This window comes from Artemia sp. Qi Xiang Cuo, chromosome 4 (assembly GCF_049724085.1).
Source record: "Artemia sp. Qi Xiang Cuo chromosome 4, ASM4972408v1, whole genome shotgun sequence".
In the NCBI taxonomy this organism is placed as follows: domain Eukaryota; kingdom Metazoa; phylum Arthropoda; class Branchiopoda; order Anostraca; family Artemiidae; genus Artemia; species Artemia sp. Qi Xiang Cuo.
In genome coordinates, this window is record NC_142797.1 from 54,080,006 (window position 1) to 54,093,749 (window position 13,744).

The following is a 13,744-nucleotide window of genomic DNA, read 5'->3' on the forward strand; positions in this document are numbered from 1 at the left end:
GGGTAGGATGAAAGTGAAAACATCATTTGATGCCTTTTTTATGCTCTTTCATAATTCAATAATTGCTTCTGTTGCAAATTGCATCTTGAGCCCTTAAAGGGGTTCCAAAGGTATTTTATTTTTGTAACCACACACAAAATTTATCAACACAAGGATAATTAAGTTATTGAAAATTTGTTAAAAACATATCACTGGTTTATAAATAAGTTGTTCAAGAGTAATATATTCCAAAAGTACTTATTTATAACAATTCAAACCTTATTTATTGGGCAACTCAAATATAAACTGTTTTCCTGACATTTCAACAATTCAGGGTATATATTTGCACATTAGGGGGGTGTGGGTGTGTAAATTTCATAGTAACTTTGCAGTGGGCCATATACTTTAGCTAGGATGACAGTGAAAACATCATTTGATGATTTTTTTATGCCCTTTCATTATTCTACCTTCAGGGCAACTTTAAGGGCTCAAGATGCAATTTGCAACAGCAGCAATTATTGAATTATGAAAAAGCATAAAAAAAAGGCATCAAATGATGTTTTCACTTTCATCCTAGCTAAATTATAGTGCCACCTGTAAATTTACTGCAAAACCTTATCTATCTTTTGGAACATCAATACTTCAAAGTCATACTTGACCACTGTCCTCACTGTGACTTATCTTTCTGTTCTTCTAAACCTTTTCACACTTTGAAAAAACACCATGGCCTTTTGTTATTTAAGTTCTAATATCTTCACCATAGGCTAGCTTATGCCTATCCACCATCTTTATTTATAATACTGCCAAGCTAAGTAAAGCTATTCACTTGATCAATCTTCTTTTTGCCCAACATTATTACCTTAAATTACCTTAAAATTACCTTAAATTGCACTTGCTAGCGATAGGGCAAATCCTGTGTCTGCCAGCTTCAGTGATGATAGTTAATCATCATCTGTGGCGTCCCAAATGGTGCACCACGGTTTGTTGAGCCACTCCCTATCCACTGATGACTTGAACGCATCCACGCTGGTAGAGGTTACTGTTTTTTCACTAAGGGAGTTCCACAAGCTGACAAGTCTATTTGAGAAGAACTTGTTCCTTAGTCTGGTGTTGGCTCGTTTCCAGAAAAACTTTTTGAGAATAACCTCGAGTTCTTTTTGAATTGTCTGGTTGGAAAAGGCCAGGAATGGTATCCTCAGCATTTAGAAGCTTGTATGCTGTTATCACATTGCCTTGTTTGCAATGATATGTTAGAGATGGTATTCTAAGCTTACAGAGACGGGATGGATAAGGGACATCATAGAGGTCTCTAATACATTTCGTTGCCCTCCTCTGGACTGATTCTAGAGCTGCTTGGTCTGTCTTATTGATTGGGCATACGATACACATTCCAAACTCTAGCCTTGGTCGAACTAGACTCTTGTATAGCTTGGTCATAACAGTTGGAGATCTGCTAGTGAACATTCTTTTGATTAAGCCAAGAGTCTGATTAGCCTTTGCAATAGTCGCTTGTGTATCAATATGAAATTTCAATTCGTCATCTACCAGGACACCAAGATCTCTCTCCGCGTGGCTGCTGGAAATGGCATTTTGGGACCCATCCCTACAATCCATATGGTACTGAGTGTGTGGGTTTTTCTTCCCAAGGTGGAGAGTCTTGCATTTTGATGCATTGAATTCAAGCCTCCAAATATTAGTCCAGTGAGTGAATGTATCAAGGTCCAGTTGGATTGACTTAATATTCTCCGCTGTGTCTGCACGACCAATAAGTTTCGAGTCATTAGCGTAGAGGCTTACTTTGTTGTTTAGGATTTTTGGCACATCATTTATATATATATTAAATAAAGTCTGACCCAAAAACTGTGCCCTGGGGGACACCACTTCCAACAGCGGCCACCTCGGAGAAAAACATCCTTCCATCCTCGCCAAATACTTTAACCATCTGTTTTCTATCTGTTAAGAACTGCATCACCCACTCAAACACACCACCACTCACCCAAATAGCTTATTCTAAGCAAGGGTAATCCAAAGGGGGCAAGGAGGGGTGTGCCAACCATCCAGCCTTTTTTGCATTTGGTAAAATTTTCACTGAAGGCAAAAATTTTGGCAGAAATTATGCAAAATTGCCCAAAATTTAGCATTCTTTAATCTTTATTTCTGCAGAAAATTTGGCATAAATCAGGTAGCAATTTGGTAAAATTTACAAAGATCACCCCCCCCCCCCCTAATGAAATGAGTCTTGGGAAACCCCTGATTCTAAGTCTAGATAACTTAGTAGCCTATTCTTAGAAAAGATTTTCAAACCTATTTTTGCACCCTAAACCCTCAAAACCTCCAAAAAATCATTCAATTTGCTAGCATTTTCAAGCAGGCTAAGACACTCAAATCATCAGCATAGGCCTAATCAAAGTCCAAGACAGTTTTGCTTCCTATTTAATTCCATGATCTCCCATAGCCTTTCTTTTATTCTTTAATGTAGCCTATTTAATGTTTTTATCTGCTAAACCTTTTTCTTGATCAAATGGTTTTCTTGATGGGGATCGGACGTGAGCAAGAGTTCAATTGCCATCATTGACTCTTTTCAGCTCAATAACTATCCAACTTGGCAAAAAGTCAGCTTAACTAAGTTTTAACCAAAAACAAAATTAAAACTTACTATTTTTTAAGACTAAGGTGTAGCCTACAAAAACAATATTGACGGCTAAAAAAAAACTTAGTTTTTTTATTTTGAAATATCATCAATGTGTTTCACTAACTGAAAATTCCGCAAAAACTCAAGCTCAATCAAGTGAAATCCTGATAAATTAAAGGGCAATCCTAAAACTGGTTATTTAAACAACTCAAAAATATGTTAATATTTTTGAATTTTGAAATAATATTTTATAAATTCTCATTCAAATACTAAATTTACTACAGGAGAACTATTTTTATTTCCCTGACTTAAAGACCAGCAATTTAGTCATGTAGATGTCTCTCTTAAATACAATATTCCAATAGCATTTACGTGGAACTGGGATTTAATTTTTAGGCTACGGTTGCTATTGAAAACAGGCTAAGTGATAGGTATAATTAAGCTTGCTGAGTTTGTTCTTATTGTTCACTTTATGAAACCAAATATCAAGTGAAAACAGAAGGTTATAGTTCTCTTTATTGTAGGCTAAGTGAGATTAGGCGAAACAGATTTAGAAAAAGAAAAGCTTTCAGTTGTATTCTTGAACTGTTATGTTTGAAGGCACCAGTTGTTCTATGCCAACCAATCAAAATAATATTTCAGTGACAACTTACTATGTCCAGTACAATGTAACCCAGTACTACCTCAAATATCTTAAACCTGCTTTTTGTAGTCTAAGGGACATGTAAAATTGTCACAGGATGCATGAATTGAACAGTCTTTATTAAACCCTTAAAGTTCTTGGTAGGTAGGTTAACAGCTCAGTATATATCATCTTCCAAACTAAACACTGTAGTTTAATAAGCTTAGGCTAGCCAAGTTATTAGGTGTATTTCTAGGCTAGCCTGTTTCTTAGATTTAAGAGTAACTTTTACTTTGACTGAATCTCAGCCCTGCCCCCTTGTAGTGCAAGATATAGCCTTAAGCTATATCTGAATTGCACTGATTTTTTCCTTCAAAACTACATTATGGGCAAAATATTAATAGGCCTAGGCTAAGAAATAGGCAAAGCACAAAAAAACAGAAGCTAGTCAGCCCAAAAAGTCCTAAGATTTCTGTGCTGCCTGTAATATGGTCTTGAACCAGATTCAAAGGTAGTCTTATGTGATAAGTGTGAAAAACATCTTGCCTATGCATTGAATGCTTAAAAATGCCCTGCTGTGAGTATGGATTTTTCACAAAAATGTCTACCATTAGAGACATGCAGTGATACTGCTTGATTTGCATGCACTCTGGTACTCCAGCAGACTCCCTCATTGGCTGAAATATCAAATTTGATGACATCTAAGGTCCCTAGTGCTTTGGCTATTGCAGAAATAGTTAAAGGGGCAGTAGAAGAGCTGAAACAAGACACAACCACTAAGATAAACAAAGTCAAAGAACATGGGTTACCAATCTTGAAAAAATGTGACCAAAAAATGCACCATTTCAGAAGTTGAAGAATATGTTGGAGCTACAATGCAGGCAGAAACAAGCAACAAATTCTCACCTTGAAGATGAAGTCCAAAGACTGTTCAGACAAGAGAAAGATAGAGTTGAGAGAAAACTTAATTTTGTTGCATATGGTATACCCCAGCAACCAGAAGTACCAAATGACAAGATGTTCATTGAAAGACACCTTGCAGAGCTGTACAGGAGCAAACATAAGCAATGTTAGACACTTAGTAGTGCAACCAGCCAACCACTGCCAGTTGATAGACCTGAAACCAACCACCCCAGAGTCACCCCCCCCCCATTCTCTTCTCTGTCCTGAACCTAAATGTGTATTCTGCAACAATCCTATGAGCTATGTCAGGAAATTCAGTTCAGATAAAATACTTCCTGGGAAGATTGCAAGAAAAGAAAAGCCTTATCTGCTCCACTTAGATGCTGAACTTAACTAGGAGAGATGAACCTGGCTATCCACCATGGAAAAATTGGTAAAAAAAACTCAATTTTTCTGGGTTGGAGCTACCCCCTCCCCAGCCCATGGACTGTTAGATACCTCAGATACCAGCCCTGAATATAGTGTAAATTATGATCTAGAAGTGTTTATGTCACCAATTATATGTGTTTATGTCACAACTTGTCATCCAATTATTGCTGCTGAGGAACACTAACACTGGTTTAAACCTCTTACACCATTGCCCCAATTAGCTGCTTCACTGGGTGCCCCTATGCTGAAACTATTTTCTTTGATATTTTAGTTACTGCGAATAAAATTCACCCTCCTGTCAGAATTTGCTGTTTGTTGATCTGCATCATTACCAGAAGAAACAGACAGGAAACTAGCACCCAAAATGATAGAATAAATCTATCATTTACAATCCCAAATATAAATGATGAAGAAATAAAAGACTCTATCTGGAGAAAAATAGACAACATAACAGGCACAGTGCCGCTAACAAAAACAAAAGAGGCATTGGATTCTCAGATACCATTCTTCACAAATGAAGATCAAAGACTAGAATATGTCGAGAACCAATATGGCCTGTTTTCACCCAACTCATGGTACAACATTATTATAACAATATCCCTGGTATTTCTTGTTTCATTAACAATAAGAGCCATTTTAACTTTAAACTATGGTAAGCTCTTAAAAATATGCAACAAAGAGTCCAAACAAGAAGAAATAAATGTGCAAGACATGCATCAATTAAATCCATCAGCTCCTGACAATAACTAAGCCTCACAAATTAAGGGGATATTATGTAATACAAGAGAGATGAGAGGTCCTCTCTTGTAAATTCTGATATCCAAAACTTGTTGTAAATAAATATTGTTAATGTACTGTTTCAATAACATACATCAGCAATAGAAAAGGCACCAAAAGCTAAGTTAATGAAGACCTCCATTATTAATTATAGTTAGTGTAACTTCAAAATATACTCTTATGCTTTTTATGTAACCCTGCAACTATTCCACCACAGTAATGTAATAAGTGGTGAAGACAGTGCTTATATATGTAACCGTTATATTTTACAAGCTGCACACACTATATGTAGCTATGTATTTTTATAATATTATAAGTGTCTTATACCTTTAATTGTCGAGACATTCAAAGTTTTCCTTTAGTACATGTTGTTGAACACAAATCTGCCTAGAATTTTTGTTATAGGAACTGGCATGTCACAAAGATACCAACTTGGTCATAATCAATGTAACACCTTTGTCATAATTCGTCAACCACCGAAAAAACCCGAGAAGATGCATTGTTGATATTTCCCAGTCATGCTGATCATCACAGCAAGAGACACCCAGTCATCATAAAGAGAACCTGTTAAGATTATGTTGTTCCCTATCTAGTAGAAAACTTAGAACGGAAGAATAACTCAACGAAGAAGAATCATCAACAGGAAAAGAATCATATACCAGACTAAAGAAGTCACACGTATGCAGACCAAAACCAAGCATCCAAGATAATCAGATGAAGACATAACCATGCACACAATCAAATAAGAAGCCGCCAAACTATCCAAGACAAGAAAAAGAAAACCAACCTGCAGGAGGAAGTTATAAGAACAATTTCATCAAAAACAAAGATAAGATATACCTTAAATAAGCTTCCATCTTTAAATCCAAATAAGGTATTAACATATGCCTTAATGTGAAAACAATGAAAAACAGGGAACCAATCATGACTTTTTACATAAGTTATAGACTATTACAAATTTCAAGTTTAATTATGAGGGCACTGGGAAAAAAGACTAAATGTTTGCTCTTGCAATAAGAACAATAGTTAACCAAAATCAACAAGTGGCTAGGGTAGATAAGAGACATGTAGAATTATGGCAAAAAGTGAACAGAACAGATTATAAACATAATATATGACAAAAATTAAAGTGACAAGTTAAGTGAATATAGGCCAGAAAACCAGTAAATGATTGTGAATGTTTGTTATACTATATGTTCATTTTAATAACCATGCATGTTCACATACATGGCTATGTATCTATACAGTGTGTTTAAAATATTTAAGTGACTTTACAGTAAGCTAAAATATGTGAATATAATCTAGGGGATATAATCGAAAATGGGAATTTATGAAACATTAATCTCTCAGGATGTATGAAATATATTTCTTTTATATAAAAATAATGAACAATGTTTTAATTGTAAAAATAAACTCTAACGTATAATATTTTAATCTGATGATGTGGGCATCATCTACTAGGGGAAGGGAGATATGCAATACATAGGAAAAGCGTTTTCTTTGCGCAAATACAAAAAATTGTATCTTTTAAAAAAAGTATCATTTTAAAGCACCCTACAATTTCGAAAAAGCTACGGGCAATGGCTTACGTGCAAAGCATAGCGCAAAGCATAACATACGTCCTAAGTATTGCATACTTGGAAGTTTTTTTCACATTGGAATTAGGAGGAGTATCAGATAAACGATTTTTTCGAATCAAACCTTTTTGCTGATGCAGACTGCAATTAAGTGAGATAACTTTTTTTGTGTCTTCCCACGCATGGGAGACGTCAGCAATCCAGTTGTTTGACAATAGATATAAACTGAAAATTTGGTTTTTAAAGGCAGTCTTAGGATATCATCCAGAGACAATTTGTATGTTGATTTACCAAGTTATTAATTTGGATTTTGTCAATTGTCATCTTGTGTAAGTACAATAAAACCATTGTTTATTATGATCTTCTTGTTTGTATTGTCAGACGTGAGTCAGATCTCTCGTGTACTCTAGGTAACGTTCCCATTGGGGATCAATATCAAAGGATAGCAAACAGTCCTGAATCTGTACTTCTTAATCTCAAGATAGAGGCAACGAAACTCAATCAGATCCCATAATTGCATTTTCATAGGAGAAGGGATTCAAACCCTTCGTGAAGCCACCTCTAAATTAAAAGTCAGAAAACACAATCAAGATATGAAAGCCTCCTTAAGATTAACTACTTAAGAATTTAAACATTACCCCCCTGTTTCAGGGGGGTAATGTTTTATTTTTGTTAGTGGCACTGTGCCTTTTATGTTGTCTATTTTTCTCCAGATAGAGTCTTTTATTTCTTCATCGTTTATATTTGGGATTGTAAATGATAGATTTATTCCCTGAAAATTTACTATTTTTGGACTTATCATATTTGTAATTGTCGTAATTAATGGTGCTTGCACCGTAGTTTCCTTATCTATCAGGCTGCAACCTTGTTTTATTGTTATAGTTCCCACATCCTGTAATAGCAGTTAAGTTCGGTAGCTTGGGTCTATTTTCTCTGTATTGTTGTAGCAGGAAATGGTTCCAACAGTTGTTTTAGGGACAGTAAATAGCCATAGGTCATTTCTGAGGTTGATAAATATTTCTCGTTTTGCATTTCCTATAAGCGCTTCGCACGAACTTGGGACGTCCTCCTGTTGGGATTCTTTTAGAAAAATATCCAACATACATGATCCTATTTTTACATTGTAGATAGGTAATGTTAGTTGGCAGACCAAGTTTTTGAATGTGACACATTCTTTTAAGTCTTGTGCATTTGCCAATGCATATGTCCTTCTATCTTGGTCAATTAACAAATATTCTGCCTCTAGGATGATGCTTAGAAATGAATTGGTTTCCTTAATATTCACAGGAAAGGTAGAAATTTTATATAGATCATATACTGATTGTTGATTGATCAAGGGTATTGTTACTACTGCAAAAAGTTGGTCGTTTATTTATGTAATATGTACTTTTAGTTTGGTATAATATAGGAATAGGTTAGCAACTTCTGGTTCCACTGGTAAATGGAGACCGAATGTTAAGTGGGTTTTAATCTCATCTAGAGTATTTTTTAAGCTGGTTGGATCAACTAAGTCATAGGATAATGTTCCGCCTGTTAGCGCAAATAAGGCAAATTCAAATTTACTCACATCTGTAGCCAGATTTAGTAACGACATGGTTATGATGTCTATTGATACTAGTGTTAGTCCAGAATCTGATAATACACGGTCAACTTCATTTTTTCAAGTAACTCATTGTATTGACTGTTCTTGAAATTTTTTTGGAAATTGCTTCAATTTTGTCGTTTTGGTAGCTAGCTATGCTTGCTTATATCTTCTGGACGTGTAGTGTTGTGTTCATTGCTGCATTCAATTTTTTTTACATTTTCTCTTAATATGTAAGTCTTCATCGGTTTATAACCCAAAGAGCCGCGAGTCAAGTTCACAAATGACTGGTATTAAGATTGTAGACCTTCGATATCTGCTTTTTCTGAAAAAGACTTCAAATATTCTTGTTGTGCTTTGTTTGATTTTTTGTATTTCAGCATTAAATAGTTCAAATAAGGTTTGCAACCTTTGTCTGTACAATATTAGGAAGGTTTGATGATTTGATAATTTTAGAGCGTTTTCCTTTGTTAATTCTGGGAGTACTTCCAAATTATTTTCTGTAGGTTCATCAGCTGCCAGTCGCGCGCAAATTTTCTTTCCATCATTGGTCCAACATTCTCTTTGGTAGTCATCATCATTATACTTACCATTTTTATTTTCTTTGATATTTTTTTGTCCACTATAATCATTTTCGATGATTGGGATTCTCATTCGTATTCCAGTATTCTTATTCATTGACGATTTCCACACCCACCTGGTGGTTTGGGGTAACTGTCTAATTGTTATGTAATTCTCATTTGTGTATATCCGTTTGGGGAGGGAGTTGGTTGTTGTTTCAGATATTGATGTTTCCAATTCTATAGGTTCTGGGGTAATGGTTATCATTTCTCTTGTAGGTTTTGGGGTGGTAGTTATTCTTTTTCTTGTTGTGACATTTAAGATCATTGTGGTCTTGTTATCTCCACTTATGTTTATTGTTGGATTTATTTTTCTGAAAAAATATTGACATTTAAATTTGTGTATTGGCTTGATCACATTGTTTGTAGAATTTTTAGAAATTTCCATTCCTTCAGTGCCTTTTATTATTTCTTGCATTCTTTTTCCTTTTAACACGTCATTTGACTTTACTGTGGTTCTTTGATTTAGGGGTGAAGTTGCTTTTAATGTGTCCTTAGGGGTTGCACCTTCTTCAATTTGAGTTGATTGAGTGTTTAGTACCTCAGATTTAGATGTACTGGATTGCATAGTATCTTGGGGATTTGTTGTGATCTCAGTGTTCATTCCAGGAGTTGATAGGTCATCATAAATTTTTACTAAGACTTTTTTGTTCCATAGTCACTTGAGAATTTTCCATGCATTAGGTCCCTAGAGAAATTTCTATATATTTGGTATTTCATTTATTAATGCATAGTTTCCATCATAAAATTTTCTTCCTTTTAAAGGGGGTTGAGTTGAAATCTTTGAGTTTTGATGTGGTTCTTTACCATTTTTGGAGGAGGGGTAATCCTTTATTGATCTTTTTCGTCTGTTTCCTTTTGCGCTTATTTCCATAGCTTTATCTATTTCAGCCATTTTCTTATCAAAGTTGTCCATTAGATTTTTTGATTTCAAGTTTGGGAGTATGGGAATTGATTTATCCTCTCTCTTTTTTATGAAACTTTTATTTTCTTGTAATCCTTTGTCTGATCTTAGAAATTGAAAGATTGAATCTATTAGTTCATTTGTATTTCTTTCCAATCTCATTACTTGGAGGAATAAGGTCTCAAAAGGTTTTGGATCTAGTTTCATAAAAATTTTCCATGCATTATGGCTGGCTAGAAGTGAATTCTCATGCTTGAAAATTAATCCATGTTTCACTATGTCCTGAGTTTTTATATGTAGAATAAAAATGCTCATCATTATTGATTGGATCATCATTTTGGTCTCTAAAATTAATGTTAACATTAGTTATGTATATTAATAATAATTTCTTGTTTGACCTTCATTTGAGAAATTTGATGGTAAATATTGTTTTGTTTATACCATGCCTATTGATTTACCTTGTAATAGAATCACAGTGTCTTTTGGAGTTAAGGAGTAATCAGAGTACTGGCATTATTAATTAGCCTATCATTTGTTTAAATTGTTAGTTAATGTTTAGTTAATGTCCAAATTTGATTATACCTTTACTAGGACCAATGTTCTCATTCATTGTTTATGCTATACTAAACTGTTTTATAAGGGTAATCTAAAGTACATATTTATACTAGTTGTCACAATATTAAGCATTGTGTCATGCATTAAGGTTAGTTGGCGCAATTCCATTATGCATCTCTTAGGTTTTTCTTGTAATAGGCTTGTATATATTTGATAATACATACATAGGCCTATAATTTAAAGGATTTATATTGATAATATAAAAGTATTAATTTTTGGCTATAAATTTGTGATTAAAATTCTATATGTTATTTATAGTTGTTTTTGTTGAAAATTGAATAGTCTATAATTTGTAAATTGGATTTGATCTTATATGAGTGTATCTTTAGGTAAGGGGATAAGACTTTCTTTTTTATTGAAGAAAGAAGGGTTTGGTTGATTTTGTTGCACTGGATATTTCTTACAAGTCTTTAATTAGATTGTTATCATATTTCATATGTCTTAAACATAATAGATAAGCCTACTTTATAGGTTAGACACAATTATACATGCTGTATTTAACAAATAATAATATTTATTTAGCTAATTTTAACGACTCTCTGGTAGCTGCAGGTTGTTATTTTGTATAATTGAATTGTTTGGTTATACAAACCAATTTAACTATTATGTTTTAATATCATGCAGCATATTTTTGAAAAATCTGCCGTTTTTAAAGGATAATTCATACTGAATTTTATTTTTTCTACTTAATTAAATATGATATTATTTTTTTTGTTTTTTAATGTTTTTAATGGTTTAAGTTATTTTTGTTTATATTTGGTTTAGTTTAAAATTATAGTCTATACGTATTTTGCAAAATTAGATTTTCTTTATTTTGATTGGCTTTGAGTTTAGAAACGCAATTTCTTTGTTTAAATTGACGCCATTTTAAGAATGACTGTTGAGGAGTACAGAAGTTTGCACAGTAAGTTCTTTATTTGTTTTAAATCGCATGGTGGGAGTTCTATTTGTTAAATAATTTACAGGATTTTACTTTTTGTTATTTGACTTTTGTAATTTGGTTTATTGTAGCTGGATTATAGAGTTTTCCAAAGGTGTTGACATTTCATTTTCTTATTTTAGTATGTTTTGGGTCATGAATTCTAATTCAAAAATTTGCTTGTTATTCTCATGATTCTCATGATTGTATATTATATATATTTTTAGTTTGGTTGGGAGGTTAAGGGGTTCCAAAGAGTTTGTAATTACAGAATTTCTCATATATTGGCTTATATTTTTCCTGCATAGTTTTTCTAGTGTGGGATTTCTTAGGTTGATGCGTGTTATTTTAATGGTTGTTTGCATGTGATAAAATAAATAACTTGAACTTTTAATTTTTTCTTCAAAAGCTACTAGGTCTATGCCTGGGACTTTTTTTGAACCAAAGTTATCATCATTTTTGTAGAAATCAAGGATTATTTTTCTTAATTCCTGATAATCTTGCTCATATAGATAGTAGGTTATTAGACAAGATGATAGTTCAATTTGGTTTTGATCAATGTAATTTTTGGAGAGAGCAAGGAGTAAATTGTTTGTTTTCATAAGGTTGTATCCTTGATCTAAAAGTATTGATAAGAATGTTAGTGGCCATATAATTGTGAAACCTTGTTCATCATATGTGTGCCATAGGGTTTCACCAATTAGTGTTTCTATTAAGGGATAAGCATCTCTTGAGGATCTTTTGATTAATACCTCAAAAGTTAGGGAGGCAAACTTTTGTTTTTATTGGAAACTTTCCTGAACTACTCTTGGGGAGAAGGTACAGAACATCAGTTTGATCATGATATCAATTATCAAACCGTTTTTGGTAGTTAAGGGGATTTTTAGTAGCGAGTCAAGGCTTGGATGGTTCAGATGACTCAATGATTCATTTAGGGCATAATTAAAGATAAATTTATTGACTCTATGATTTATTCTTGATATATTTTTTAAGCTATGTGTTTTAATTATGTAATTTTAATCACTTTGTGGATTTTTCTGAATCTTCTTTATTCGATTACGCTTAGAATTGTTTAAATCAGAGCAACACAATGCCTTTTTCATTGACATTTTCTTGAAGATATCTACTTAATAAGCTAGTTAAGGGTTTTTGAATTAATTTACCTTTTTTATTAACCATATGTCTTCCTGATAATCTGGTAATGATACGTTATATACATATTCCTGACTTTAATGTTCAGATGTTTTATAATGTGCATTTGGGCATACATATTGTTGTTGGATCTATTACGGTCATGATTGGCCCTTCAGTCATCATAATGGTTGGGGTTTGAGTTCTAAAACGTATTTGGGAGATTAGTTTGTTTGTCTGACAGACTGATTTGTTGTTTATGAATATTCTACATTGCTCATGGTTTAGATACATCATATGGATCAATGATTTAAAATGAATGCAGTGGCTTAATTTTTTTTTGTTACCTAGTAAGGGAAACCCAAGGTTTGACAAAGTAAAATTTGATTTTTGGATAGTATTTCTTACTATCTTTTTGCACCATTCTTGCAGTGGGCTATCCCTTTTAACTACTGTTTTTATAATGTCAAACTTTAATTGCATTTCTGCACAAAGACGATTACCACAATGCCTTTTTTCATAGACTATTATGTCTGATTGTGGATATAATTTTCTTCCAAATTGTACATCATTTTTAAATAAGTTCAGTGTGATATTTTTTATATCTTCATATGTGTTGCCATCCACCATAAAAATTTTTGTATTTATTGTTCCAGTTATTTGATGATTGCTTTGAAGCAGTTGGCATTGTCTTGAGGATTTTCCAAACAAAACTTGATCTTTGTTGAGACAGATTTCAAAAAGGTTATTTTGTTTTAATAAGTTATGGCCCTGATCCACTAACATTAATAAGAATTTAAGAGGCCAAAATTTTGTTTTCCCGTTTTTGTTCATGAAGTAGTCTAATATCTTTAAAATTTCTGCTGCCATTATAGTGTCTTTATTTTTTGGGATATTTTGTACCAGTACTCTGAAGACTAGGATCGCATCCTTTTTTCATTTTTGGTTAAAGCCTTTATCAACTATAGTCAAAATAATGTCCCTTAATAGTTCATCTTTGAGTAGGATTGCAGGTGGTTGTAGAAGTTTTTCAATAGTAATATAGTCAAGATTT

General features: G+C 33.2%; 3 protein-coding genes and 2 pseudogenes across 4 annotated transcripts in view; 1 reads left to right on the forward strand and 4 right to left on the reverse strand.

The window, feature by feature from the left end:
- Positions 1–2,754, reverse strand: part of LOC148953233 (mitochondrial proton/calcium exchanger protein-like) — a 133,151-nt gene extending 130,397 nt beyond the window's left edge. The window contains exon 1 of one of the 2 annotated variants that reach the window (XM_089088409.1): positions 2,736–2,754. The gene's annotated coding sequence lies outside the window, so the exon portion shown is untranslated. Of the gene's footprint in view, positions 1–2,635 lie in introns of both variants that reach the window. The other variant, XM_089088408.1, reaches the window with a different exon arrangement.
- Positions 2,755–2,972: 218 nt separating this feature from the next.
- LOC148953234 (uncharacterized) overlaps positions 2,973–13,744 on the forward strand; it is an 83,534-nt gene continuing 72,762 nt past the window's right edge. The window contains exon 1 of the mRNA XM_089088410.1: positions 2,973–3,042. The gene's annotated coding sequence lies outside the window, so the exon portion shown is untranslated. The remainder of the gene's footprint in view (positions 3,043–13,744) is intronic.
- LOC148953235 (uncharacterized) lies at positions 7,554–8,513 on the reverse strand (annotated as a pseudogene).
- LOC148953236 (uncharacterized) lies at positions 8,540–9,725 on the reverse strand (annotated as a pseudogene).
- LOC148953237 (uncharacterized) lies at positions 9,822–11,080 on the reverse strand. The gene has a single exon (XM_089087586.1). It carries the CDS (start codon positions 10,386–10,388, stop codon positions 9,822–9,824), a length of 567 nt encoding a protein of 188 aa, XP_088943712.1. The 5' UTR covers positions 10,389–11,080.